This window comes from Macaca fascicularis, chromosome 14 (assembly GCF_037993035.2).
Source record: "Macaca fascicularis isolate 582-1 chromosome 14, T2T-MFA8v1.1".
Taxonomy (NCBI): domain Eukaryota; kingdom Metazoa; phylum Chordata; class Mammalia; order Primates; family Cercopithecidae; genus Macaca; species Macaca fascicularis.
Genome location: NC_088388.1, coordinates 4165014 through 4189860, shown reverse-complemented (window position 1 = coordinate 4189860; position 24847 = coordinate 4165014). Strand labels below are relative to the sequence as shown.

Here is a 24847-nt window from a genome sequence, read left to right as displayed (position 1 = left end):
CCTCGGGAGGAAAACTCGCCTGAGCTCACATCCAGGTAGCCTGACGACTCAGAGGCCTCTGGGACCTGGAGTTTCACAGGACAAATCTTCCTCAAGCCCATCCATCCCATGGGGAAGCGAAGGCCAATCTCGAGATCCCTTCTGGACCTCCCCCACTGCAAAGGGCTGGTGACCTAGAGGGGACTCTGGGGAACTCTTATAGGCCATGCCCCCTAACAGAAGCCATGGGGGACCCCCACAAGCACACACTCACTGCTCTGTTGCCCCCACATACACAGAGTGAATGTGAAGCTGACCTCTGCCATGGAAGTGATGGTAAAGAACATCAGATGTATCTGGCTTTACAGTCGGCGCCTGGTATGTGTCAATTCTCTCTCAATAAAGCTGGAGGGCAAAGGACACCTGGAGCTCCTGGGTCATAGCAAGTTTGTTTTGGGTCAAAGCATATAAGTCAGGCAAGCTGCTGTGTTTTCCTGGGTTCCTTAGGCACTTATCCCTTGAGTCTACCTGTTTGTCTCCAGTGTGCAGGCCCTACACTCCCACAGCAGCCTCCCTGTGCCACCAATGGATTCACCTGATCACACAGCTGCCTGGGCTTTTTTTTGTTCAGGAAACAAAGTCTGGTCATGCCAAGGCTTTGCTGAAGCCCTCTGAAGGCAGCCGTATCTGGAACTCCACCCAGCTCATGCCCATGGCCTGCAAGCCCCTTGTGACCTGGCCCTGCCCAGCCCTCCTCATCTGGCCATGGTTTCATGAGCACGGAAGGCGCTTTCTGGCCTCAGGGCCTTGTATTCTCTGTCCCATGCTGGGATGCTCCACTCCTGGTTTTCTGCAAGGCTGGCTCCTTTTTAAATTTCTGGTCATTCAAATGTCATTTCCTTACAGAGTGTCAGTCCCTTTCTGCACATGCTCGCTGTAACCTGCTAGGGCATCATAGTCAGCCCTTTCTGTGTGTGGTCAGGGTTAACCTGCTGGTGTCCCATGGCTCTCTTCTGTATGTGGTTATTGTAACCTGCTGGTGCGTCATAGCCCGTTTCTGCACTGGTGTCACTAACCTAGTAGCATGTTGTGGCTCCTCTGTGGCATTTGTCACAGTTTGGGTTTGTCTTATTATTTGTTGTCCACTTCTCCCCTCGAGAATTTGAGCTCCCCAGAGGGAGGGGCATCTGGAATGTTTTCTTGTTCAGTGATAAATCCTGGGCACAGCATGGTGCCTGGCACATAAAGGCAATCCCTAACTTTGTGGAGTGAATGATTAGTGACGGCATTGCTGCCCCATTCTGAGGGCCCAGGCATCCTTGTTGGTGTATTCCTCATTACTCTGTAGCCTCAGCCTGGCACTGGGCTTGTAGAAAGTGGCCCAGTGAACTCCTGACTGGTGAACTCAGGAGACGGTGGGGCTGGGCCGTGATTCCAAGCCTGAGTGTCCAGTCGGTCTCCCAGGCCTGTACCTGAGGAGCTTCAGGCTCTGAGCTTTTGCAGCCCCAGGCTCCTGTGCTGGGACCCCCAGTGTGTGGCACTGTCAGGCCTCTGGGCTGGCAGCTGTTGTCTTGGCTTTCAGGGGAGGAGGGACCACTGACTCTTCACGGAGACACACTCACTCTTCCTTCCCCAAACCAGTTTCCTTCACTTTGATCCAGTTTGAGATCAAAGATGAGATTACCTCCTGGAATAATCAGGCCAGGTGGTCCTGGAACACTTTTCTCAGAATTTACGCCTCCATTCTTGGCAGGGCGTTTTCAGATCACCCTGAGAGACGCCTCTAACACGATGTACTTTTTTCTCTCTTAACATCATGTATTAAAGAGAACTACTTCATCATCTTCCTTTCGTCAGCATCTTTGTAATTAAGACGCCTGCAAATTCCATGTCATCCTTGACTTCAGGGAAGAACTGAGCAGCAGAGACTCATTCACGGCTCAAGTTAAACCACACACACCCAAGGAAAACGAGGATCTAGTCGTTTAATCTTTAGCTGCTTCCTTTGATCCCATCCTGGATTCTTGCAAGAAGTGAAAAGAAAGGAAGATTCCAAGGACGAGACGAACTTTAAAAGGGTCATGTTCAGCTGAGGTTTCTGCCCATTTCGTGAATGAACATTTGAGGAACAACTCTAAAAACGGTCCCTTTCTTGGGCAATCAAAACTTGTTTCTATGGAAATGGGATTTTTACACCACTGCTTATCTATTATTTCAAAAAAGCATGGCTGGTTTTCAATTTTCCCTGGAAAAACTCATTTCTTTTTCCTCAGTAGGAATTCCCTTCATCCAATTTCGTGCCTCATTTTGCCCAGGGCCATTCACAGCTCTTAATTTTTAGATGCATTTAAAAGGGGTGGTGAGTTGCCCAGGCAGGTGAGCCCACGTGAGAGTTCTTAAGGCTCCCTCTGATCCTCAGATGATCAAATGCCCAGGGCCCATCAGTGAAGGCCATGCCCAGCAAAGGAGACGTGCCCAGAGCTGGGTCTGTGGCTGAGAGGAGACAGCCCTCACGGCAAGGGGGGCAGCTTTGTTGCCCTGGCAATTCTGGAACCCCTGGTGGTGGTTGACTGACCCCCCCCACTTGTCCTTATCAGTGTGTCCCGTGACTGGCACACCTCCATGGGGGCTTTGTCCCAAGTGCTCAGCCTGGTGAGGTTATTAGATCCAAGAAGCAAGGGTGAGGGAGAGAACTGAGCCTAGTTTAGTGCCTACAGCGAATGCCCTTCATCTTTGTCCTCCGGCTTTAGGCCATCCTATTTCTAGTCCAACCCTGAGTGTAAAGTGTAACCCTTGGCTGGGAGCAGGAAGGAACAGACATGGCCTCTGGGAGCTTGGCAGTGCCAGTGAACCCCTAGTGACTAAGCCTGCTGTTATCAGCCACAGGGTGACCTCCTAGTGACTAAACCTGCTATTAGCCTCATGGTGACCAAAGAGCTTGGCCTAAGGGGAGTCAGAGGCCTGAGAGCAGCCCTGCCCATGGCAGTCTCAGCCTTGTAGGTGTTCGCTTTGCCAGTTGGTCATTCCTTCCAAGGCAGTCCCTGGCTCCCACAAGGTCAGGAGTCAAACCCTGAGCCAGCTCCGTGGGTTGGGGGTCTAGCTCCACGTCTTCCTGTGAAGTACCCTTGGCTCAGTAGATTCACCGCCCTGCCCTCGGGTTCCTTGTTTGTGCAGCGGGAAAAATTACAGGCCCTGGCTCAGGGGTGCCGTGGAATGCGGTGCCTGGCATTTGGTGAATGCTTTGTGTCATAGGTGTGGGCTCCTGTTCTTACTGTAAGAGAGCCGGGCTATAAACAACAGGACAGCTGGGAGGCGGCCATTCTTGGCTCCCAAGCGTGGGTTGGCAGTGGTATGCAGCTGCTCTCCTTCAGAGTCCAGCAGGATTCTGCCCTGTGAGGTCTGCTTTGAGCCAGCCCCCCACTCAGGGTCCCTCTGGAGCAGTGCAGGGCAGAGAAACCCTAGAGACACATAAGGTGGAGTCCCGCTCCCCTGTGGGCACCCCAGGAGCCGGTCCAGGCTGAAGACGAGTAGAGGGGACGAGCTGTCCAGCTGCCACTCAGGGAGAGGCCCCTACGGACGAGGTCCCTGGACTCACCAGGTGGAGTGCTCAGGAGAGCAGAGCTTGGTGCAGGATGCTCCGCTGGCCTGAACAGTGCATTCCTTCCTCTAGCCCTAGAGCCATTCCCTTCCAGTTCCTTCCTTACTGCAGACATTGCTTACAAGGGGAAGTATAAGTCAAGAAACCCCAGCCTGTGTCCCTATCTATCCCCAGCTCTATCTCCTGCTGGCTGTGGATGCAGACAAGCCGCTTATCCTCTGAAAAATGGGTGTGACTCATACCTGCGCCCCAGCTGTCATAAAAATTACCCACCCATGTGAAAGTCTTTTGTAAAAATGTGAAACACTAAGATAAGGCCTCTTAATTGTTGCTTCCACATAGAGTAATGACGCAAGAGCCACATTAGTATGTAAAGGGGAAGGGTTAAACTAGTCAGTTTTTCAGATTTTTGGCCCAGTGCAGTGGCTCATGTCTGCAATCCCAGCACTTTGGGAGGCTGAGGCGAGTGGTTCGCTTGAGCCCACTGGTTCGCTTGAGCCCAGAAGTTCGAGACCAGCCCGGGAAACATGGCGAGACCCCATCTCTACCAAAAAAAAAAAAAAAAAAAAAAAAAAAAAAAAAAAAATTAGCTGGATGTGGTGGCATGCATCTATAGTCCTAGCTACTCAGGAGGCGAGGTGAGGTGTGAGGATTTCTTAAGCCCAGGAGGTCTAGGCTGCAGTGAGCCGTGATCACATCACAGCACTCCAGCCTGAGCGGCAAAGCAACACCCTTTCTCAAAATTCCTGGAGGCTGTTGAGTGTACTTGTAGGTATATACGTACATAATTCTTAAAGACTTTCTCCTTGACTGGAGGCACTGTCTGAACGTCTGCCGTGTAACTGTGCTTCTCTCTACCAATGTCAGTCTATCGATACTCCTCTAGAGTAATAGATGGCATCCGAGTCATTTATTTACATCCACACTGAAAAATAACTGGGAAAATTGGGGCTCTCAGGTTACATCTTGAGCCCCAGCTGTATGTGATGTCACTGATTACTGCACTGAGTGGCTTAAATCAAATGCCTGCCCAGCAGTGGTGTGGAGAGAGGCTTCATTAGTCAAAATGATGAAACCCGAGATCAAGTATCAGTGGGAGAGACTGAAGATGCTGCTGCCTGGGGAACAGCAAAATGGTGCACGCCACGGGGAAGGAGAACCAAGAACCATAAGCCATCACAGGAGCCAACGGGGCTCCCAAAAGCCACAGACTCCTGAGCCCTGATATGGTTTGGATTTGTGTTCCCACTCATATCTCATATGCAAAATTGTAATCCCCAGCGTTGGAAGAGGTGCCTCCTGGGAGGTGATCAGATCATGGTGGGGGAGTTCTCATGAATGGTAGCACCATCCCCCCGGGTACTGTACATAGTTAGTGAGCTCTCACGAGATCAGGTGGTTTAAAGAGTGTGGCACCTCCCCCGATTCCCTCTTGCTCCCCCTTCCGTGATCACTGAAAGTTTCTTGAGGCTTCTCCAGAAGCCAAGCAGATGTCAGCATCATGCTTCCTATATAGCTTGCAGAACTTGAGCCAATTAAACCTTGTTTCTTTATAAATTACCCAGTCTCGGGTATTTCTTTGTAGCAGTGCAAGAGAGATCAAATATAGGCTCCTTCTAGACAGCCTCAGATAGAGCCCTCTGGTTGCATCTAGAAATGACTCCTGACTTACTCTACCTTCAGTTCCAATGGAAATAATGTAAACCCTGCATGATACTGTGAAGGGCTGACATGGACACAGCTGGAGGCTTCTGCCCCTGGGACGGGGGGACTGGCAGGGAAGAATGTACTACACTTGGAGTTCACCAGTACAGCCATGACCCAGTGCCTCCCTAGCCCGCAAACCTGGTAGTGATGCGGGGAGAAGAACCCACACGTGTATTCAGACACCTGCACCCGCCGCCCACCCACTCGCTGCCCTCTTGGGGCAGCTGGTCTCCTGCAACCAACTCGAAGCTTGGTTTGGGCTTTGGTGAGGCTCTAAATGGCCTTCTAGGTAGTCCTGGCAGAGATCTGGAGGGCACAGAGGAGAGAGTGGAGCTTCTCTTTGGAAGCCATGGTGGGGAGGGCTTCCAGCAACCTCATTTCATTACAGGTCTTTAGGAGGGAGTGCTGTGTCCCACCAGGATGGCTGTGATCATTACTTGGCTGTCCCAGAGTCCAGGAGCATGAGAAAAAGAAGTGTTATTGCATTAACAGACGTGGCCCACACAGGCTTTACAAATTCCCCTCTTCATGTCCGCTGGGGCTGCTACCCGAGGGCCTTTCCTGGTCAGCAGGGACAGTGCACGCGGAGCGGTGTGCACCTGCACCAACCGCGGACTTACCTTGGAGCGAGGCTGGCGGACTTGGCTCCCATTGGTGAATCCAGTCCTTCCCCCGGCTTTGCTGATTTCTCTCGGTTCATTTGCTGTAGGATAGAGTTCAATTCACTAATAACATTTGCCTTTGGGCCTGAGAGAATCGGGCTTTTGATCTCTGTGACGTCGCCCCACAACTTGGAGGTCCTTGGCTGGAGAACCTTGGCCATCCCAGGCTGGGCACTGCCCGGCGGGGGCGGGGGAGCGGGCGGGGGGATAACAAAGCTATCTACATCCTCTTCCACGAGCGCGTCTTGATAAAGTGCATTGCTTTTGTGAATGATGGGCTTCATTTTTGGCTTAGGAGGTACTGGGGGTTTGTCAACCATAAATGCTTGCCCATCTGCATAGACTGTGCAGGTGTCCACGTTCTCTCCACCTTCGGAAGACAGGGTGGAGATGCTAGACACGGTGGAGATAGTGCTGGTCGTCTCGAGGTGGTGGTCGCTGCTACTCCGGCTGTCCACCTCCTCGATCCCAGAGTCGGCGACGGCGTCAAAGCTTTCAGGGGGTGGCAGGAATGAGGCAGGCAGACAGTTTGAAAGACTGGCTGGCTTCTTGCTGTCTGCAGAGTTGGTTGGTTGGCTGGAGTTCAACGAAGGGGACTGAGGGGTGTCGCTTTTCTTCTGCTTCACTAAGTCTGTGAGAGCCGGGACAGAAGCTGCCCGGTCATCGGGGATATCAAAACTATTTGCAAATTCCAGGGGAGGAGGCAATGGCTCTGTAAAAATAAAATCCTCGTCCAAGTCCACGGATGCCAGAGGGGGAGGAGGGATGCGGAATGGCAAAATCACCGCCTCTTCCATGGAGCCCACCGCCACGATGGTTCTGCCGGGCACGGTGGTGGGCTCGGGGGCAGCGGAGATCTGTAAAGCACCTTCGGTTTCGGAAACACCTTCTGGCACCTCGGACGGCGAGCTGTCTGGCTTCATCTCCACATCTGCCTTCTCGTCCTCTTCCTGCAGGGCATTGTCCAGCTTAGTGGCGTCCACGGTGTGGACCATCAGCAGGCCAGCCGACTTCTGCTGGGACGTGTCCATGATGTCGATCAGCATGTTCTTCTTGTCGTCGCCCTTCCGGTCTCGGCCCAGGTCGGTCTCGTACTTGTTCTCCGTCTCCTGCCGCCTCAGGGGTCCCCGAGTGTTCTGCCTGGTGACCGTAGGGAAGCCAGCATCTAGGCTGGGCCGCATTTTGGTATCAATGTAAAGAGGTTTGTTGAGGTCGGCCTTGGGGGCCTCCCCTTTGGGTCCCTGCTGAGACTCCTTCATGGCTCGGTCCCTTGCGGAGAGTGCCAGGGCCAGCGGGGAGCTGGGATCAAGCAGCCGCCCTGTGAGTGGGTGGACGTAATTCCCGGGGCCAGCTGTGCCGCTGCTTGTAGGGGGTACTGCTGGGCTGCTCTCAGGCCCCTGGGCTTTGGACGTGGAATTCAGCGGCCTCCCAGCCTCACCCTGAGCACTGGCCTCGGCGCCACCCACGAAATGGTTTTCGGGCTCCCTGGGTGTGGCACCCGGCATGGGGGATGACAGCTGCTCAGCGCTGTCCTCGTCGGCGAAAACTCCATCCTCGGGGAACATGGAGGGCCGCGTCCGGGGGGCAGGTGGCCCCAGGCCCACATCCTCGTCCCCCAGGTCTGTGGAGAGGAAGGCCGGGGAGTTCCTCCTGGCTTCCAGCCGCTTCTCACGGTCGCGGACGGCTCCGGCGATGGCGGCGGCGAAGGGGCTGCTGACAGTCAGGCTTTCGTCAGGCCGCAGCTGGCCTGGTGGCTCCGGGGCCTGGGGGTCGATCTCCATGCTGCTGCCCTGGCTGCTCTTGCCGCTGCTGCTGGTGGACGGCTCCTTCACGATGATGGTCGGGATAGGGATGGAGCACGTCTTCTCGGGGCTGTCCTCCACGTTGGACTGCTTCACCAGCATCCCCTTCCGCCTGGCGGGCTTGGCGGGGACGTAGACGGCTTTGCTGGCGATCTTCCCCACCTCTGAGTATGGGTTTTCGGGCATCTGGCCCCTCTTGTTGCGGAAGTTGGCCTGTGGGCCGGCGTTCCGACTGTAGAGGTCTTCAGAGTCCAGGGAGTAGCGATCCAGCTCTCTCCTGAAGTACATCCCCTTCTCCCTCATCATGGTGGCCACAGTGTCGGACCTGGTGGCGGGGGACACCTTGGCGGCAGAATTCTGATTGAACGCAGGCTTAATTGTCCCGTAGACTCTTGGAGTTGGGGACTTGGGGCAGTTGTAAGCGGTGGGGGAAGGTGGTGGTGGGGACGGGGGCACAGACTGTGGTGGAGGGGGGATGTCCTCGGAGGTGTCCGGCATGGACAGGCTTCTGGTGAACTTCAGCATTGGAGGAGCCAGAAACTGCCGCTCTTCCTCTGTTATTCCTACAAAGAGAAGACAGGTTTAGCTTTAAGTCACAATAGCAACAAAGCCTAAGTTCCTAGGAACGTGCGATATGCTACGTCTCCACAAACTCACAAGTTCAGATGATGAACGGGTGTTCATGAAACACAGCACAAGCCACAATGCCAAGTGGTTAGTCACATGGCCCATCGTGAGCCAAAGGACAAGAAAGGGAAGAACAGAAAAGCACTGGGGATGCTGTGAGTGCGCTGCTGCTGTGGAGCCTCCAGGCGCAGGCTGCAGCAGGGGAGCTATGTGAGGCCAGGGCAGAAGGGCCCCTGACGCTGAGCTGTGTGTCAGTCTGCAGGCCAAGTGGGCAGCTTGCCTTGGGGCTGCATGTGTGTGTGCGCACGTGTGCTTGTGCTGGCATTGTGCTTGGGGCGGGGTTGGCTAGACCAGGAAGTGTCCTTCCACCACGCCCCTTCAGATATGGTAAGGGCTCCTGGGAGGGTTTTTAGGGCAGGGGCCTAAGGCTGTCACCTGTCCATGTGAAATGAGAGCAAAGGGGTGCAGGTACTGCTGTGTTTATGTGGCAAGGATGGTGTGCAGTCCACCATCCAGATGGCACTTGAGCCCCGCGGCTGCCCAGATGTACAGGGAGGCCTCTGCCACCCTGAGCGAAGCCATCTGCCCACGGTTGGCTGTGTGTGTGCTGGGAGGAGGTGCTTTTCTTCGAGGGTCACGTGAATCCTTTAATTGCCTGACTTCACTGGGCCCCACTGGGGTTCTGTGTGTCCTGGAGCTCTCTGGACCCTCAGAGAGGTAGATGGCTGGGGAATGCCAGCTCAGAGGAGGGGCCATGTGGGCTCTAGAGCCTGGCCCTGACGGGAGGGAGCCCAGGTTCCTTTAAAGATCCCGGCCTGAGGTAGGAGTAGGATCCTGAGCCAGGCCTCAGTGAGCCCCTTCTGGGTCCCAGTGGCAGCCCTGGAAGTGGTCCTGTCAAGACCCTCTAGAGCAGGGGCTGAGAGCCCAGCGGACCACCATGATCGCAGCTGATAGAACCTCATACTGGCACAAAGTATGAGTTGACCTAATGAAAATACGTGGATGTTGAGTGTGTGGGGATGCAGCTGAGGTCCTGCAACAGCCAGCAGTGGCCTGAGGGTTCTCTGGGTGTGTTGCCTGGGTGTGACTTTACAGACTGTCCAACAGCTCAAGACACAGACACGTCAACAGGAGCACTCAGGGAGAAGGGAAGCGAGACACGCACACACGCACCGACAGACGCACGGCACAGGGATTTCATGTCAGGAGCATGCAGGGTTTTCAAAGAGGTAGCAAAATAAATTACTTGAAATGAAAAAAAAATCCTAGGACAAACTACAATAATTTATTCCAATGAAAACTTCCATTCGATAAGGGTATTCCAAATTTAACATACTCCTTGTGGGAGGACATTTTGGCATTGCAAAGATGGCTCGTTCTCCATTGACCAGTCACTCTGAGTTGGTAGTCTGGCAATTATGTTCCCAAGGAGTACTAATTTAAGAATACACCTTATAAAGTAAACTGGGTTACATTCAGATTACAGATTCCAAACCATAAGGGTTCACTAACCTGATAGAAAGATTCTGCTGTCTGACAGGAGGAAATCAGTTGTTATTAACCAGTAACCGCAAGACAAACACGCAGCTCCCCCTGAGTTTGCTGGTGCAGGGGGAGCTTTAAGCACAGCAGACACCACCTCCATGGCCACTTACTGCCTAGTGACTGCCTACAGTCATCCACCTCAGACTCACAAGCACACTGTGCTTTTGCACAGCAGCCCAGAGGCATTTCCAGAACACATAGGACAGTGCCCCTGGGGTGGGCTGGGCAGACCAGAGTCCCAGGGTTGCCCCCACAACTCTCACAGGGCAAGGGCCTTAGCTTCTATCAGAATTGACACAGTAAAGGCAATGCTGAATTATCTCACAAAGGGACTGTCTCAAAGGGTCAAGTGTGACCTTGTCTCAAGGTCAAGTGTACCTTTGCCTGCAACAGAGTCAATAGGAATAATTGTGACATTAAGAAGAAAGGAAGGCAGTTTTCTGCAACACACAGTACGTTATTTCATTAGAATTCGAGACCCTGACCAGACCACCCTTGGAAGTATATCTGCTGAGCTCATCCTCCAGGCCTGGTGGTGGTTGGGGAATGCAGGGAACCCACTGGCCCTTCCCACCCTGAGCAGGGCAGGGTGGGGCAGGGGGCCTGGCTCAGACCACCCTGCCCCCGCTGCCCCTTTACTCTGCTGGAATTATCACAGATAACTGGCCTTCAATATTACAGAAGCCACCCCGGATTTTGTGTCCTTCAGGGGGCATAAGTTTCATGCCACTCAGATGTTCCAATGGCTCCCTGGTGGGCAAGGCCAGGTTCCTGCCCTCTGGTAGGCGGGCTGGCAGGGCCTTGCTGGGGTGAGACGCCAAGGCAACTGTGGCAGGCCCGGGATCAGAACTCCCGAGGGGCTCTAAGGCTGTTTGAAAGCCCAGGGGCAACTTCTGTGGGGGAGTGCCACACTTCTTACCTATTGATTTCTGCCTTCGCATCGTACCTCGAGGGATGCCCAGAAATGGGGCTTTTGGGCTCCCAGGAACAGTGGGCGTCATCACGGCGATTCCTTGGCGTTCATACACAGACTGCAAACCAGAGAGCCTAGGGTGAGATGCAGCCCTGGCCAGCCCCCACCCAGAGTCACAGGGCCCAGAGGCCACAAGGGAACGTCTGTCACTGTGGCTTCCCCAAGCTGCTTCTGGAGCCACCTCAAATCTCCAGAGGGGCTGATGAGCCACAGCATTGAGGACCCAGGAAGGGCCCTCTCTAGGTGCCTTTCCTATTCACTGCAGCTGCTATTGGCCTCTGGCCCTGTTAGGATGGCAGCATGCCCTGTTCCATGGAGATGTGGTCTGCTGCAACACCATTTGCCAGAGCAGCTGGACAGACACGTCTCTCTGAGATGGGGGCCAGGCTGGTTGTCTCGTGGGAAAGGGCACAGAGTGGTGGGCAGTGGGGTCTGGCCTGGGTCCATACGATGCTCCCCATGTGCCATGTGACCATCAAGTCCTTACATAGGAGCCATCATTTCCTCTTTCATAAAATGGGCTCATGATACTAGCCCCACAGTATGTGCAAGGGCCAGCCAGGTATTAGGGTAGTGTGTGGGTGAGTGTGATGTGCCAGCTAGCTTGAGCAAGCCCTGGAGCTGCTTGGGGGCACAGTGTGGAGTCTGCAGCAGCAGGCTCTGCCCAGCTTCCTCCCTCCTCGGCCTATTCCAGGAGGAGCCTAGGGCTCCCCTCCTCCACCTTGGAAGCAGAGTCCTGGTGCTGCCAACCCTTTGGCTTCCCCAGGCTGCTGCTTTCTTTGCAAAATTGAGATGGCTCAGGGCCCCAAACTTGTAGTGTTGAAGGCCAACCCAGAAGAATATCAGATGCGGAAGCTCAATGGAAATATTCGTGTGCAAGCTTTTATTACTCCAGCTTGGAGATGCTGTTTCCATGTGTCCACAGCCTCTGTTTGTCTCACTGTATGGCCCTGAGGCTGGAGGGGGAAATTGGGACCCTTTGGGAGGTCGAGGGCACTTTGTCTCAGACACCCCCCAACTAGGTGGGGCACGTGGGTGCTGCGAAGGACTGGGAACAAAGAGGGAGGCAAGGACGGGTAGGCAGGGCCTGAAGGGGAAGGCCCCTTGTGAAGTTCAGAGGTGATGGGAGGAGGTGTGAGGGCAGATATTTTAATTGTAACCATTAACAGTTGTTTAATGCACATTACAGAAAAGTCTTGTGGTAAATTTATAATATTTATAAGTGTTATTGTTCAAGAAAAGGCTAGAAATAGTGAGGCAGTTTGATACTGGTTCAAAGGGAATACTAAGTCAGGTAAGCAATCACGACAGGTAGGCAGTGCCGGAATCTGACATCAGGCTCAGATGGCTGCCTCTGGAAAATGGAGAAGCAATCCAAGGGTCCAGGAGGCCACGCCTTCCTCAGGATGTGCCTGGGGGAATCGAGCAGCCTCTGCCCCAGGCCCTTTTCCAGCTGTGTGCCCTCCTGACTGCGTAGGGAAGGTGACCATGGCATGGGCAGCCTGCTCTGAGCCAGGCACCCACTCTACCCAGCAGACACTGAAGCCCTTCATGGCACTTCAGGCCCCGAGGACAAGTGCTGCTCAGGATCTCGGAGCACGTCGGGGACTGCCACATGGGATGTGGGACAGACGGCCTCTTCCACACCGGAGTATTTCTGTGCTCTGGGTGGACCAGGAGGCAAGATCACCTCTGTCTGAAGCGTGCGTCAAGGCCCCTTACATCCGTGTGTTCACAGGTCCTCAGCAAAGTATGACAGGGGACACCTTTGAGGCTCAGGGCACTGAGTAAGCAGAGGCAGTCAGTGCAGTAAGGGAGTGGCAGGGCTTAGATGTGGTCTGCTGTGTCCCACCACTGTGAGTCTGCACGGACCGACCCGGCTGTTCGTCCTGTGGCTACTTGGATTTGGGCCCCACCTCTGGACAGCATGAACCAGATATGACAGCATGTGTGCCTTAGCTACTGAGACAGCCCACCCACTTCCTGGGTCACTGCCAGCCCCTGCCCCGCGTGGTCCCAAGGTATGGCCACTTACGTTCATGTCTGAGCTCGCCGGGAAGCACCGGCTGCTGGGCCGCTGCTTGATAGTCGCCACCCTTGGTTCCACGGCCATGTTCTCAGCAGCACGGGAGGGCTTGGAGGCCGGGACTATCTCCTCGGGTTTATCTGCAATAGAACCGTGAGGATTGGAGCAGCATCACCAGTAGGGGAAGCTGGGCGTCCATAGGAAAGCGCACAGGTGCAGCAGCCACTCCAGCATCCAGAACTGTGCATGGGGCATTTGTTGCTGCTGTGAGGAGCATGCGTGTGCCTCTGCCACATGCATTCCCACTGGGGCATGGGCTCCTTTCCCAGACCTTGTCCTTGGAGGCATGCACGAGGTGTGGACATAGAAGACCCTCCACAGCTCGGTCGCCTCCTCAGACGTGCCCAGCCCACCAAGGGCTCTGAAGCTTTTTGGGACATTTCGGGTTTTTTTTTTTTTTTTTTTTGAGACAGAGTCTTGCTCTGTCGCCCAGGCTGGAGTGCAGTGGTGCAATCTTGGCTCACTGCAACTTCCACCTCCCAGGTTCAAGCAATTCTCTTGCCTCAGCCTCGCGAGTAGCTGGGATTACAGGCACCTGTCACTACGCCCGGCTAATTTTTGTATTTTTAGTAGAGATGGAGTTTCACCATGTTGGCCAGGCTGATCTTGAACTCCTGACTTCAAGTGATCCACCTGCCTTGGTCTTCCAAAGTGCTGAGATTACAGGCGTTTGGGTCATTTCTTTAGTGGAATCACTTTATTCTTACTAATGGGATTTATTCTTGTGAGGGTTAACTAAACTGACTTTTTGAAATTTTTTTTTTTTTTTTTAAAGAGACTCAGAAATATGGTTCCTTTGTAACTGTGATTGCCAAGACATGAGGACCTGCCATCCAAGGCAGTGTGGGTGTTTCAGAAGCCAGGGTGCTCAGGGGCCCCAGGCATTAGTAAGTGTTGCAGAGGAAAGTTCTCTGTTACAATTTTCCCCAACGCAGAACCTTCCCATTTCCTTTTAAAAAATGAAAGCCAAAATTTATTTATAAGGGATCCTTAGCAATTAACAAAAGCTTTTTAAAAAGGACATTTATAGCACTTTTTTTTTTTTTTTTTTTTTTAACTTGAAAACTGAAGCACATCCCGGAGCTCTCCTGACACCTTAGCTTCATCTCAGGGTATTTGGATCAAGCATAAGGGTGTGTCTAGGGCTGTTTAAATGCAAGGGCCCTGTGCCACTGAGACCTGGAGAACTGGTCTTCCAGTCCCGATTGTGGAAAAAGTGACCCCAGCTGTACTTCTGAGATGTCACTGGGTTGGGACAAAGCCAGTGCGGTGCCTGGTGGGTGTACCCCATTCTAAGCCTTTGAGACAGCACTGGCCTTACTCCCTGGGAAGAAGCAGGCCATCTAGAACATTCTGCCTTCTGGCCACCCTAAGCCCACTCTTGGCATCTGGTGGCCTCCCATGAAGTATATGCTAAGGACTTGCCCAGACTTTGAGCCATGGGGCTATTGTGCGGGTCGGAGCTGAGCAGAGTGCAGGGAGGAAGGCCCCCATCTCCAGGTTGTTCTTCAGGATGAGGCGGAAGTTACCTGTCATGGCAGCTTCTCACGGGGAGCTGACCCATGGGCAAAGCTTCCAGAGCCACAGCATGGCTCAGGGTTGTCCAACACAAAGGCATCAGGCTCCTGACAAAGGCAGCCCAGACCAGAGGTCCCCACAACAGAAGTTTGGGGAGAAGAAATGGGGGTATGCTGGGGACACCGAGCCGGGCACCCTGTGATGGCCCCTCAACCTTGCAGAGCAGCTGAGATGTACATAACTCTGACACCTGTGGACACTCTCATGGTAGAGTCTGCATGAGGGGCCTGGTTCCAGGCCTGTGTTCCAGACCCTTGGACCAGTCCTGCCCACACTGGGCCAGAACCTCAGGTCAGTCTATACTTTTTTTTTTTCTTTAAGATGGAGTCTCGCTGTCACCCAGGCTGCTTGGCTCACTGCAACCTCCACCTCCTGGGTTCAAGCAATTCTCGTGTGTCAGCCTCCTGAGTAGCTGTGCGCCACCATGCCCAGCTAATTTTTGTATTTTTAGTAGAGATGGGGTTTCACCATGTTGGCCAGGCCGGTCTCAAATTCCTGACCTCAAGTGATCTGCCCACCTTGGCCTCCCGAAGTGCTGGGATTACAGGTGTGAGTCACCACGCCAAGCCATATGTTTTTAGCCTTCAAACAAGGAGGGGGAAGAAAAGGCAGGAGAATGTGCAGCAGAGGCCATATGGCTGCCAAGCCCAGCACACTTACCATCGGGCCCTTCAGGGAGGCATTTGCCGACCTCTGGCCTGGACCACGTTTCCAGTTGTCAGCAAAATGCCAAGTGTTCACGCAAAGCAAGAAAGCCCTTGCCCCATAGTGTCCGGGCAGCCCAATCTCCCCCAACAGCACTCTCCCTTCATGACCAAGTCCAGCTGACCAGGCCCGCGGGCTCACTGGGCCCCATTGCTGCATCCCTGCTCACGCATTCTCTCCTGTGATTCCTGGACCCACAAGCCCTGCTGGCTCTTTGACGAGCCTGATGCCTCCTTGGGGTCTTGTCATTCCCCCAGTGGATGCTAAGCATCTGCTCCTCAGGGAACTGGTCAGGCACGGTAGGAAACACCCGATTCTCATCTCACTTGGCAGTGGGGACATCCTGGCTGCGACCTGTGACCCCAGTCCAGAGCCGTGCTGTCCTCACCTGCGTTCAAGACCCTCCTCAGCCCAGCTCCTCCAGCTGCAGCAGGTGCTGCATGGCTGCCTCGTCTCACATTCCCTTTGCTAGGGTCCCTGTCAATCTCTCTGGGCTGGACGGGCCGGATCCACCTGCCATGGCTCCAACAATTTGCTTCCTCCAAGGAGCCTTTCCCCTCCTAGGGCTGGGGTGGAACTCCTTGGATGGCTGGGGTCGAATTTGTTTCTGTGCAGGCCTCTCTGCCCTGGCCTTCCCCATCAGCTGGGCTGTTCCCCTTTGACTCAGGACCAGGCTGACGCTTGGGTGATCTGCTTTGGCCGGCTGTGACGTGCAGCTCCAGCTTGGTCTGTCCCTGGAAGTGGGGGCGCTGGGCAGTGGCTGTTCTTTGCCTCAACTGAGATGTGGCCGCTGGTGGCCCCCAGAGTATTTTTCTCCAGTGAAACAGGGGTTGAGATGTGCCTCCGTCACCAGGGAGTTATGTCCCACAACTGTGGTGAGCCAGGGCACTGTGGGGTGGGGATGCCCCGGACCTGCTTCCTGACAGTGCTGGCCTGGGCCCCTCCTCTGACCCCAGTGGAGGGTGAGGCCTGAGTGGGGTGCAGCAGTATGTACCTCCACAAACATGACCCAGAAGGAATGCCACCAGGTTAGGGGAAGAACAGCTGGAGCCCAACAAAACATCCCACGGGGGCATTCCAGGTGGTGAGCTCTGGGGACAGCCACAGAATCCAGCCCGCCGGATACTGTATGCAGGTGCACTCAGGGAAGGGTGCCTTCCTGGCTGCCACCTGCCTGTGCTCGGGCCTGCCCCTGTGGAGATGCAGGAAGGCCCATCCGAGCCAGAAACCCCTGGGCATCCCTCCTGGCCGGACTTCAGGCTATGGTAAGCTCAGAGGCTAAGGTGGCAGCCAGGGCTGAATAGCTGAGGTGAAGGAAAGTTATCAGCACTGAACTTTGACAGAGGTGTCAGACCCAGAAGATGCAGGAGAGCCACGGCCCTGCAGGGGAAGGCCTGAGCGCAGGTGGGTGTGGGAAGGCTATGGCCAGGCTCCACTGTGCTGTTGGCCATGTCTGGGCACATCAAAGAAGGAGGGACTCTAAGGTGTAACAGCTTTCCTGGGATTACAATTTAAACGAGCCAAATCTTCAAGAAGCTCCTGTTTCCAACTGGGCCCTTCCAGAAGCCATGCGCCTGCTTCTTATGTATTAACAAACTCCTGCTGATGAGGCTGGTTCATTTCCATCCACCGCACACTGAGGGTCTGCTGCCTGGCCTCCCCAACTGGGCCCTTCCAGAAGCCATGCGCCTGCTTTTTATGTATTAACAAACTCCACAGCTGATGAGGCTGGTTCATTTCCATCCACTGCACACTGAGGGTCTGCTGCCTGGCCTCCCCGGGGCACTGCCTTGAATCCTCACATTCCCAAAATGAACAGGCTACAGGCTGTGATTTTAGGACCTCAGGGCCTGCGACAGGCATCTTGCCAAACACACCTCATGTAACTGTGTGCCCGGGGTGAAGGACAGGTGTCCTGGTCAATAATGACAACCATCCCTGAATCAGGGGGAGGTTCTGGGCTGATCATCCTGTTTCTCATCCTCATGAGAAGCTGGCTGTAGTAAAGGGATTGTTCCCTTGTTGAAGCGAAAACATTTCAGGTCTGAGATGCGTAAGGCCATACAGGGGCAAACCATGGGACCAGGCGGGAGCTGGGGCTGGGATTGGGGTCCCCCGAGCCTTATGCCTGCCATGTGGATGGGCTGCCCAGCCCTGGGCCCTGGTGGGCAACGGCTGCAGAATGTTAGTTTGGAAATGATTGGGGTCAGCACTGGCATGCTCTGCCTCGTCCAGGAGAACCACGAGGCGGGGGTGGGGGCGCCCTTCCCATCATCACAGTCGCCACGTCGGAGGGTGGGGTTGGTCAAGTCCCTGCAGGTGCATCCCTGAAGCTGTGGCCACTTTGACTGTGGATGCTCAGTCTCTGTTTTAAACCTTTCCCTTCCCAATAACCCCAAAACAAACGTTCTTTTGAACCAGAACAGGTGAGAGCAGCCGGGTGTGTTGGGGTGACAGGGTCAGGGGCTAGCATTCCTTTTTAAGTTAGAGTTAGTGTAATTCAAATGAAAAAGGAAAACCCTGCATTGGTCCCCCACAAGGGTGTGGGTCCTTCCTGGCCCTCGTCTCTTGGGGATGTGGGCAGTGGGAGCGTGCTGGCCTGACTTGCTCAGTCCCTATCTCGGAGATCTTGTTTACCAGATCTCCAAGACTTTTCAGAGAAGCCACAGGACTGCAGATTCCTGCTTCTCATTCTAGGCTCCTAAGGATTATGCTTAATTTATAAAAGCTCAGAACTAGGTCTTTATTCAGGGACTCCGGATGAAGGGGATTAGCGAATCCGGCCCCTGGCAGTCTTCGAATGAAGTGCTCAGTGACTGAAAACGAGCCTCGGACAGATTTGAAACTGTCAAATCCCAAAATACTCCAGTGAGGAGCTGATGAAGATGCCCCAGCAGTCACCCGCATTTCAGCCCTCTGAGCAAGCGTGTGTTCGCTCTAGAAGACACACGTGATGCTGACCAGGCACAGGGAAAAGGGAGGGGAGGTGGTAGGTTTGTCACCTGCCTGCCCTTCCTGTTACCAGAGCCCCCCAGCCCATGAGCTGACTCTGGACCACGGGCTGACTTCCATGCAGGTTCCCCTGATAGTGGGGAAGCAGCAGCGTTCCCCATGCTAGAGAAATCTTGCCACTGCTCTGCATCCTCAGCGAGTCACAAGGGAGTCACCAAATCGAGGAGTGACACAATCCCAGCGTCCATGCTGAGGCCGGGAGGCCCAGGACCACACAGGCACCTGGTGGCCAAGTCTCCTGCTTCCCCAGGTAGGAAATGGGCTCTGCATTGAAGCGACGCTAGGTCCACTGTCCAGCGAGTTCCTTTGCCTGTGGCCACGCAGCAGGCCCAGAGCCTGGGAGCCAGCTCCATTGAGGGGCAGAGTGCCCAGCTGTTTCCCCATCGACTCTTCAGAACCTTCCGGGGGAAAGCAGCAGACCAGACCCTGTGGAGGGCTGCAGAGGGCTGCTCCAGCTCTTCAGCTTTCCTGGGACCTGATTCATGGTCTGCTTCACATCCTCCAAGATGATCCAGGGACCCTATCGGTTCTCAACCACTGCTCTCTCCCCTTATGTGAGCTTGAAGTGGTCTGTCTACCTCTCTGGAGGTGCAGTGCCACTACATCCTGTCTCTGGGTGAGAGAGTATAAATGTCACTCCATTTCCAAAAGGAAAACACATCTGCAGTGCCAGATGTTAGAGGACAGAAGCTGTGTGTGTTAGAAGCAGCGGCTGTTGCCAGCTGGCTGGCCTCTTGGTTTAATCTTCCAAAGAGGCAGTGCAGGGTGGGAAGTGTGTGCTTGGACTCTGGTGGACTGGTCCTGGCCTGCAGCTCTGAGTCACACACCTTCCAAGGGCTAGAGTCTGAAGGTACAAGTCAGAGGTGCCTGGCAGGGTGGAGGCCACAGTCCCCTTCATGTGCCCGGGGGCAGAGGCCCCACCCCAAATCCTGCCTGACAGCCGGCTTCTGCCTGAGCCCAGCACAGGGTCTGGGGTCTAGGGCAGGTGTTCAGAGAACACTTAAACACTAAAGATTTTACAGATGGAGAACTGAAAACCTGGGATCACTAAGCAGGGTAAAGCTAGCAGGGGACAGAGTTGGGATTTGAGGTGCTTTGCCAGGGATGTTAAGATAAATGACCACGCACCGGGGGGCTTAAAACAATGGAAACATATCCCTGCACAGTTCTGGAGGCTGGAAGTCCAAGGTCAGGTTCCTTCAGAGGGTCTGGGGAGGATGAAATCCATGGTGTTTCTTGGCTTGTTCCTTCTTTACAAGGACACATCACTGGATTTAGAGCCCACCCGAGTCCAGCATGACCTCATCTTGATTAGATCTGCAAGGATCCTATTTCCAAATACGGTCCCATTCACAGAACTTTGGGGGTCACTTTTCAACCCAATACAACTGCAAAGGCCTGACTTTTGTTCCACATGCCTTTCTGGATTTTGTTCCACATGCCTTTCTGGAGTGTGGTGAGTGCTTTTTCCGAGGAGAGGCCAGTCTTCCCAGAGACGGGTGGAGGCAGCACCAGGGTCCTGGAGCATTTGCTGCACACCCAATGTGTGCTCCACACTTCGCATGTGCACCATGGGATGTGCTCATGGCCCGGGAGGCAGGGGCTGTCAGTACCCCTCGGTGTCTTCAGTCCCCAGCTGGACCCCCCAGTGTGACCAGGCCAGGCCACGGCTGCTGGTCCCTTTGGGGTCTGCCTGCCCCCACCCCTGCCCCCATTATAGCTGGGGTTGGGGCTCTGGGGCATTTAAGCTCAAATTTGTAGTCAGGTTCTCTTGCTCAGACGGGAGGTGGATCTTCTCTCTCTGGAGCTCCTGGCCGTGCAGGCTGTGACTCTTATCTTCTGATGCCACAGTGGGGGAGAAGTGCAGTGTGGATGGGGCCAGGTCCCAGCAGGCCACAGGCGCCCACAGCGGCTCAGCCACCTGAGTCCCGAACTGTTCTCCCTGACAAGGGAGTTTTGTTGTCCCGCGCTGTTCTGGCAACTGGGTCCATGGGCACCTGTGGTGCGGGCGTCTTCCTCGGGTAGGTGATGAATAGAGGGCCATTCCTGTGAGCTGGGGTTTGGCCTTGGATTGAAGGGGCGTTCACACAGTAACGTAATTGCACGACATAGAAAGAAGGGTATTCTGTATCCCGGGCGTCCACATCCTCGGCGCAGCAACGGGGCCTAGAAAGCCTGCTGGGAGTTTTCTGGGCAGCCGTAGGATGCTGGTGCAAGCCCGGGGCTGCTGCACAGAGGCCACTGGGATGACACAGGCGGGGGCGGTAGGCAGGGACAGCCAGGGGAGGAGGCGGTGGTGGTTCTACGCCCACTTCACCCATTCTCATCTAACATGACTGGGACACAGTTAAGATTTGCCTTAGGGCCAGTGCCTCTGGCCAGATGCTAGGGTCCTCCCAACTCCAAGAGATGAATTAAAAGCTGGGAGTGCTGCTTTTAATTGTTGGGGGAGCTGTGTCCAGCAGCAGGCGAGCAGTATCCCCCAATGTGCTTGCTGCTGTGAAAAGGGGAACCCGAGTCTATCCGGGGCCTGCGGTCCGCCTGCCCACTCCATGGTGATTGCCAGTCTCCCACTCCACACCAGCCCTGGGTGGGGAGGTGTAGCCAAAGAGCTCACCCTGCTCCCTTCTCCCCCCAGTGCCAGGCACGGGGCACAGGGCAGCCTCTTGGGGAGTGGGTGATTTCCGGGCCTTAAAGGGAGGCAGTTGCTGCCCACCACAAAGGGTTCCCGAGGGTCAGGAATGCAGCCAGGGGCTCTGCTCGCCTGCAACCCCCCATCCAGGGAGCCCCATGTGACTCAGGCCCCGGGAGGCCTCACAGACAGAGCTTGAAGGCTGCCCAGCTAAGACCAAACAGGGGTCCTGCCAGCTTCACGGTCATGACGATGTGAACACAGGTCAGGGAAGAAACACAGGACACGCTGGGGAATCACAGACAGGAGAAGCCAAGCAGAAAGAACAGACAGACGGATGTGCTCCAGGGTGGGGCTCCTCGGGCAGGACCCGGTGGGAGAAGGCAACACAAGGCTTTGCGGCACACTCAAGACTGCACGGCGTCACAAAGGAGGTTTCTGTTCCACGGGGGGGTGATGGGCAGGGGGCTGACACAGACACCGGGCCTCCCTTACCCTTCTTCTTCCGGACTGAGGCTTGCAAACAGAAAGGGGAGCGCCGTGAGCCACCAGGATGCAGCGCCCGCCCGCAGCCTACACTCGGGCCTTGTCAGCTCCGGGCGCCTCAGGAGCAGGCTGGGCTGGCACTGGGGCAGGGGCTGTCTGGAACGCTGCAAACGCAGGCTGCGCTATCCACGGAGCAGCAAACCTTGGCTGCCCGCACAACTCTGTCCTGTCTGCCCTGCTCGTTAACCTACTGCCTGGCAGTGGAAAGGGGCTTTCCTTCTTCCTCAGCACCTCTGGTCCCACCAGCACCCTGCCAAAGTGGGGGATGAGTTCTCAGAGCAGACATGAGCAGAGGTGGTGGGACCAGCCTTCAGAGCGCACCTGTGGCCTTTCCTGCCTCATTCCTTTGTTTCTTGACTGAGCTGAGCTCGCGGGAGCACCCCTTGGAAAGATGAGAGCTGCTGGGTTTGTCTCTCTGGGGAGCCCCAGGACAGGCCTCTGTGGAGAGGGCCTGGAGGCTGGCCACCTCCTCCATCGACTGTGAGGCTGGGGCACGTGGAAGTGGGTTTCCCACGCGGGGCACTACTAGTTCTGGGTGGGTGGGGCAGTGCCACTGCAGGGCTGCTATTTTGGATTGAGGCCTCATGCCCGTCCTCAGACTCCAGCCCAGAACCTTGTGAGAGGCGGCCTGGCCACCCTCAGCACCCTTGGCCGAGGAAGGATGATTACTGCTTCACCACTGTGGCAGCACTTGCTAGACCCCTCTCGGGAAAGCTGCCTGTGCCAGGAGTGCAGGGAGGACAGGGCCTGTGAGTGAAAGTGCCGGTCGGGGCTTGGCTCTCAACCTCCTGGGCCAGCTGGACTGGACCGTGGGCCTTGGGCAGGGGCTCATTTTTTCCGTGCCCATGTAAGCTGCCTTCACTAGCTCCAATTTGTGCTCCAGTGGAGCAAACATTTCCACCCACATGCCATCTCTGTGTGTTTCAGAACCACCCTCTTTCCAAAGGTGTCCCTGGGCTCCATGGTGACTCCCCGGAACAGGATCCTGCGTGGCCAGCATGGCCCACGTGGCTGCTTGTCGCCCTTCCCCTGTCTCCAAGATGGAGTCAGAGGGCCAGAGCCTCTCTCTGTTCCTTGCAGACCTTATACAAAGGTGCCGGGAGTTCCCTAGGCCTGCTGTGCAGACCAGACTGCTCTGCCAAGCCCATGCTATCTACACAGATCCCCGGAGGATGGAGCCTTCTGGTCTGAGCCACATGGGGAGCAGCTCGCGCAGGCCTCTGAGGCCTGGACTGAGATGGATGTTGGTGGGGGTGCCCTAGACAGCAGGGGGAGCTGCTTTGGGGACCCAGTGGGGCTGCTTACCTTTATCCACTAGTGAGAGGCCCAAAAATTCAAAACAAAACAATGTTAGATAAACAGAAAAGAGGAAAGGCAGGACTAGCAACAACTCCCCGCGAGGCTCCGAGGGAGGTGCACACGTGGGGCTGCTGGGCATGCAGGGGCACTTCCTGACACACGTCTGGGCACAGGGGCAGGAAGGGGGTAGCGAGCAAGCATGGGGTCATGCACAGCCTGCTGCTTTGCAAAGGGCAGCTCAGGGACAGGCATGGCGACTATGGGGCTGGGCCGGGTGTGCGACTTACCAAGCTCCTCCAGCTCTGAGGTCATGGACTTGGAGCGCAGGGTGAGGGCCGTGGTCGGTGCTCGCTTTGGAGGCGGGGGAGCTGGAGGGCAGAGGAGAGATGGGTGTGAGACACCAGACCATGTTTCCAGACATAGGAATAAGGCCAGCAGTGGCCCTGTGGCTGGCAGGTGGGTCTCAGGCTGTTTGGCTGCGGTGGTCAGGGATTGTGCAGGTGTGCTTATGATGGGAAAGGACTGGTGCTCAGGAGGATCTTGCTGTATCTCTGAACTGCAGTGCAGAGGCTGCCCTCTCATGGGTGGGCCTGGGCAGGGGGAGGGAGGGGACGGGACACTGAGTCGGAAGCCTGCGGAAGGGACCCCTGCTAGTGACTAAAAGGGCACTCCTGGTGGGGCACGGATGGTTCCGGCAGCCTGTGAGCCCCAAGTCATTGTCATGGGCTCTGGCGGCAAATTCCAGTCTTGTCCCTGTTCCTGGGCTCTCAGAAGTGTGGAATCAGCTAGAGAGAGGGCCCACTGCCCCCCAGCTGTCCTGCCCACCCCCACCCACCCCTGGTAGGGCCCCAGGCTGGAGCTGGGCAATGTGGGGCATGTACCTTTCTTTCTGGCAGTGTCGTCGGGGTCCAGATTCCTGGTCACCGTGACCACTTTAAGGACCAGGTGATTCCCTCCCTGCCGGATCATGTTCACCACCTGCCTGTGGCCGACTTTGACAACATTCTCATTGTTAACCTGTGGGAAGGCGGGGAGGATGGCGTCAGTGAGAGCCAGCGGAGAAGAAGACAGCCAGCACCCACCCAAGGCAGAGACATGTGGGCTCCTAAAAGGGGGGCGAATGCAGGGAAGCGAGGGGAGTGAGATCGTCATCTTTTTGGAAGCAAAGGTGCTTTTGGGGAAACCAGAATGAATGCTGCTGTGACTGTGGAGGTCACTTAACTGGCTCAGGAGGCCAGGGCAGGCCAGGGGAGGCGGGGAGGCCCTCCTGTGACACTGCAGCTCTCCACTGAGTCCTCCACAGCTGCTGCGGAGGAAGGGCTGATTCCTATTTAACCTGAGCATCCTCACGTGCTCACTCTTACAGGCCTGGGGCAATTTTCACGGCCACCAAGAGACGGCATGTGAAGAGCCTGACAGGCAAGTTCCAGGGCTGGGCTGCAGCGCCAGGCTTTTCATCCTCACAGGAGGAGGAAACGTGGCGCTTAATTGCTTCTCATATATTCTGGGAACGCACATCACACTGACGCGGCCCTTTTCCTCCCACTCCCTCCCTGCTCTCCTGCTCCAGAGGCCTGGGAAGGCAGAAGAGCCTGGCCCAGCAGGGCGCTCACAGAGTGAGGGCCCTGTCCCCGTTCTGGCCTGGATAGCTAGCTGCCCCAGTACTCCTGGGAAGGTGAGTGGCAGGCTGGGGACCCCCAAGGCTGCCACGCTGTGGCCACTGCCCTGCAGTTGAGGAGCTCTTGGTCCCTTTAGGAGCCGGTTACCTCCTCTGCCCCATTTGTTCTTGCCGTGGCAAATGCACCTGGCACAGAAGTAGGAACGGACTCAGGGTGCCATCCCATAGGCAGAGGTGGAGCTGGGCCCTGGCCCTCTGCTGTCTGTTCTTCTCACCTCCCTGAGCAACGCTCAGCAGCAGATGGCCTTGGCCTCTGCCTCCCAGCCCCACGCCACTCCCAGAGGAAAACCCGACAGATAGAGACTGGAACTGGGTGGGCGTCTGGGCTGACACTGCCCACCCTGGCTACTGCAGGAATAACCCTTAGTGGTTTTCAAATGTTGCTGTGAAAAGGCCCCAGCCCCACCCCTGCCCATGG

General features: G+C 55.6%; 1 protein-coding gene across 15 annotated transcripts in view; it reads right to left on the bottom strand.

Annotated features, from left to right (window-relative positions):
• SHANK2 (SH3 and multiple ankyrin repeat domains 2) overlaps positions 1-24847 on the bottom strand; it is a 666634-nt gene that overhangs the window by 9916 nt on the left and 631871 nt on the right. For 4 of the 15 annotated variants that reach the window (XM_065527818.2, XM_065527819.2, XM_074012928.1 and 1 more), the window contains 8 exons: positions 23633-23768; positions 23040-23119; positions 22758-22779; positions 21402-21422; positions 12929-13059; positions 10840-10951; positions 9888-9908; positions 5905-8311 (listed from right to left, as the gene is read on the bottom strand). In XM_065527818.2, coding sequence (XP_065383890.1) covers positions 5905-8311; positions 9888-9908; positions 10840-10951; positions 12929-13059; positions 21402-21422; positions 22758-22779; positions 23040-23119; positions 23633-23768 — 2930 coding nt within the window. Of the gene's footprint in view, positions 1-5904; positions 8312-9887; positions 9909-10839; positions 10952-12928; positions 13061-21401; positions 21423-22757; positions 22780-23038; positions 23120-23632; positions 23769-24847 lie in introns of those variants that run through there. The other 11 variants (XM_074012927.1, XM_074012925.1, XM_074012926.1 and 8 more) reach the window with 5 other exon arrangements.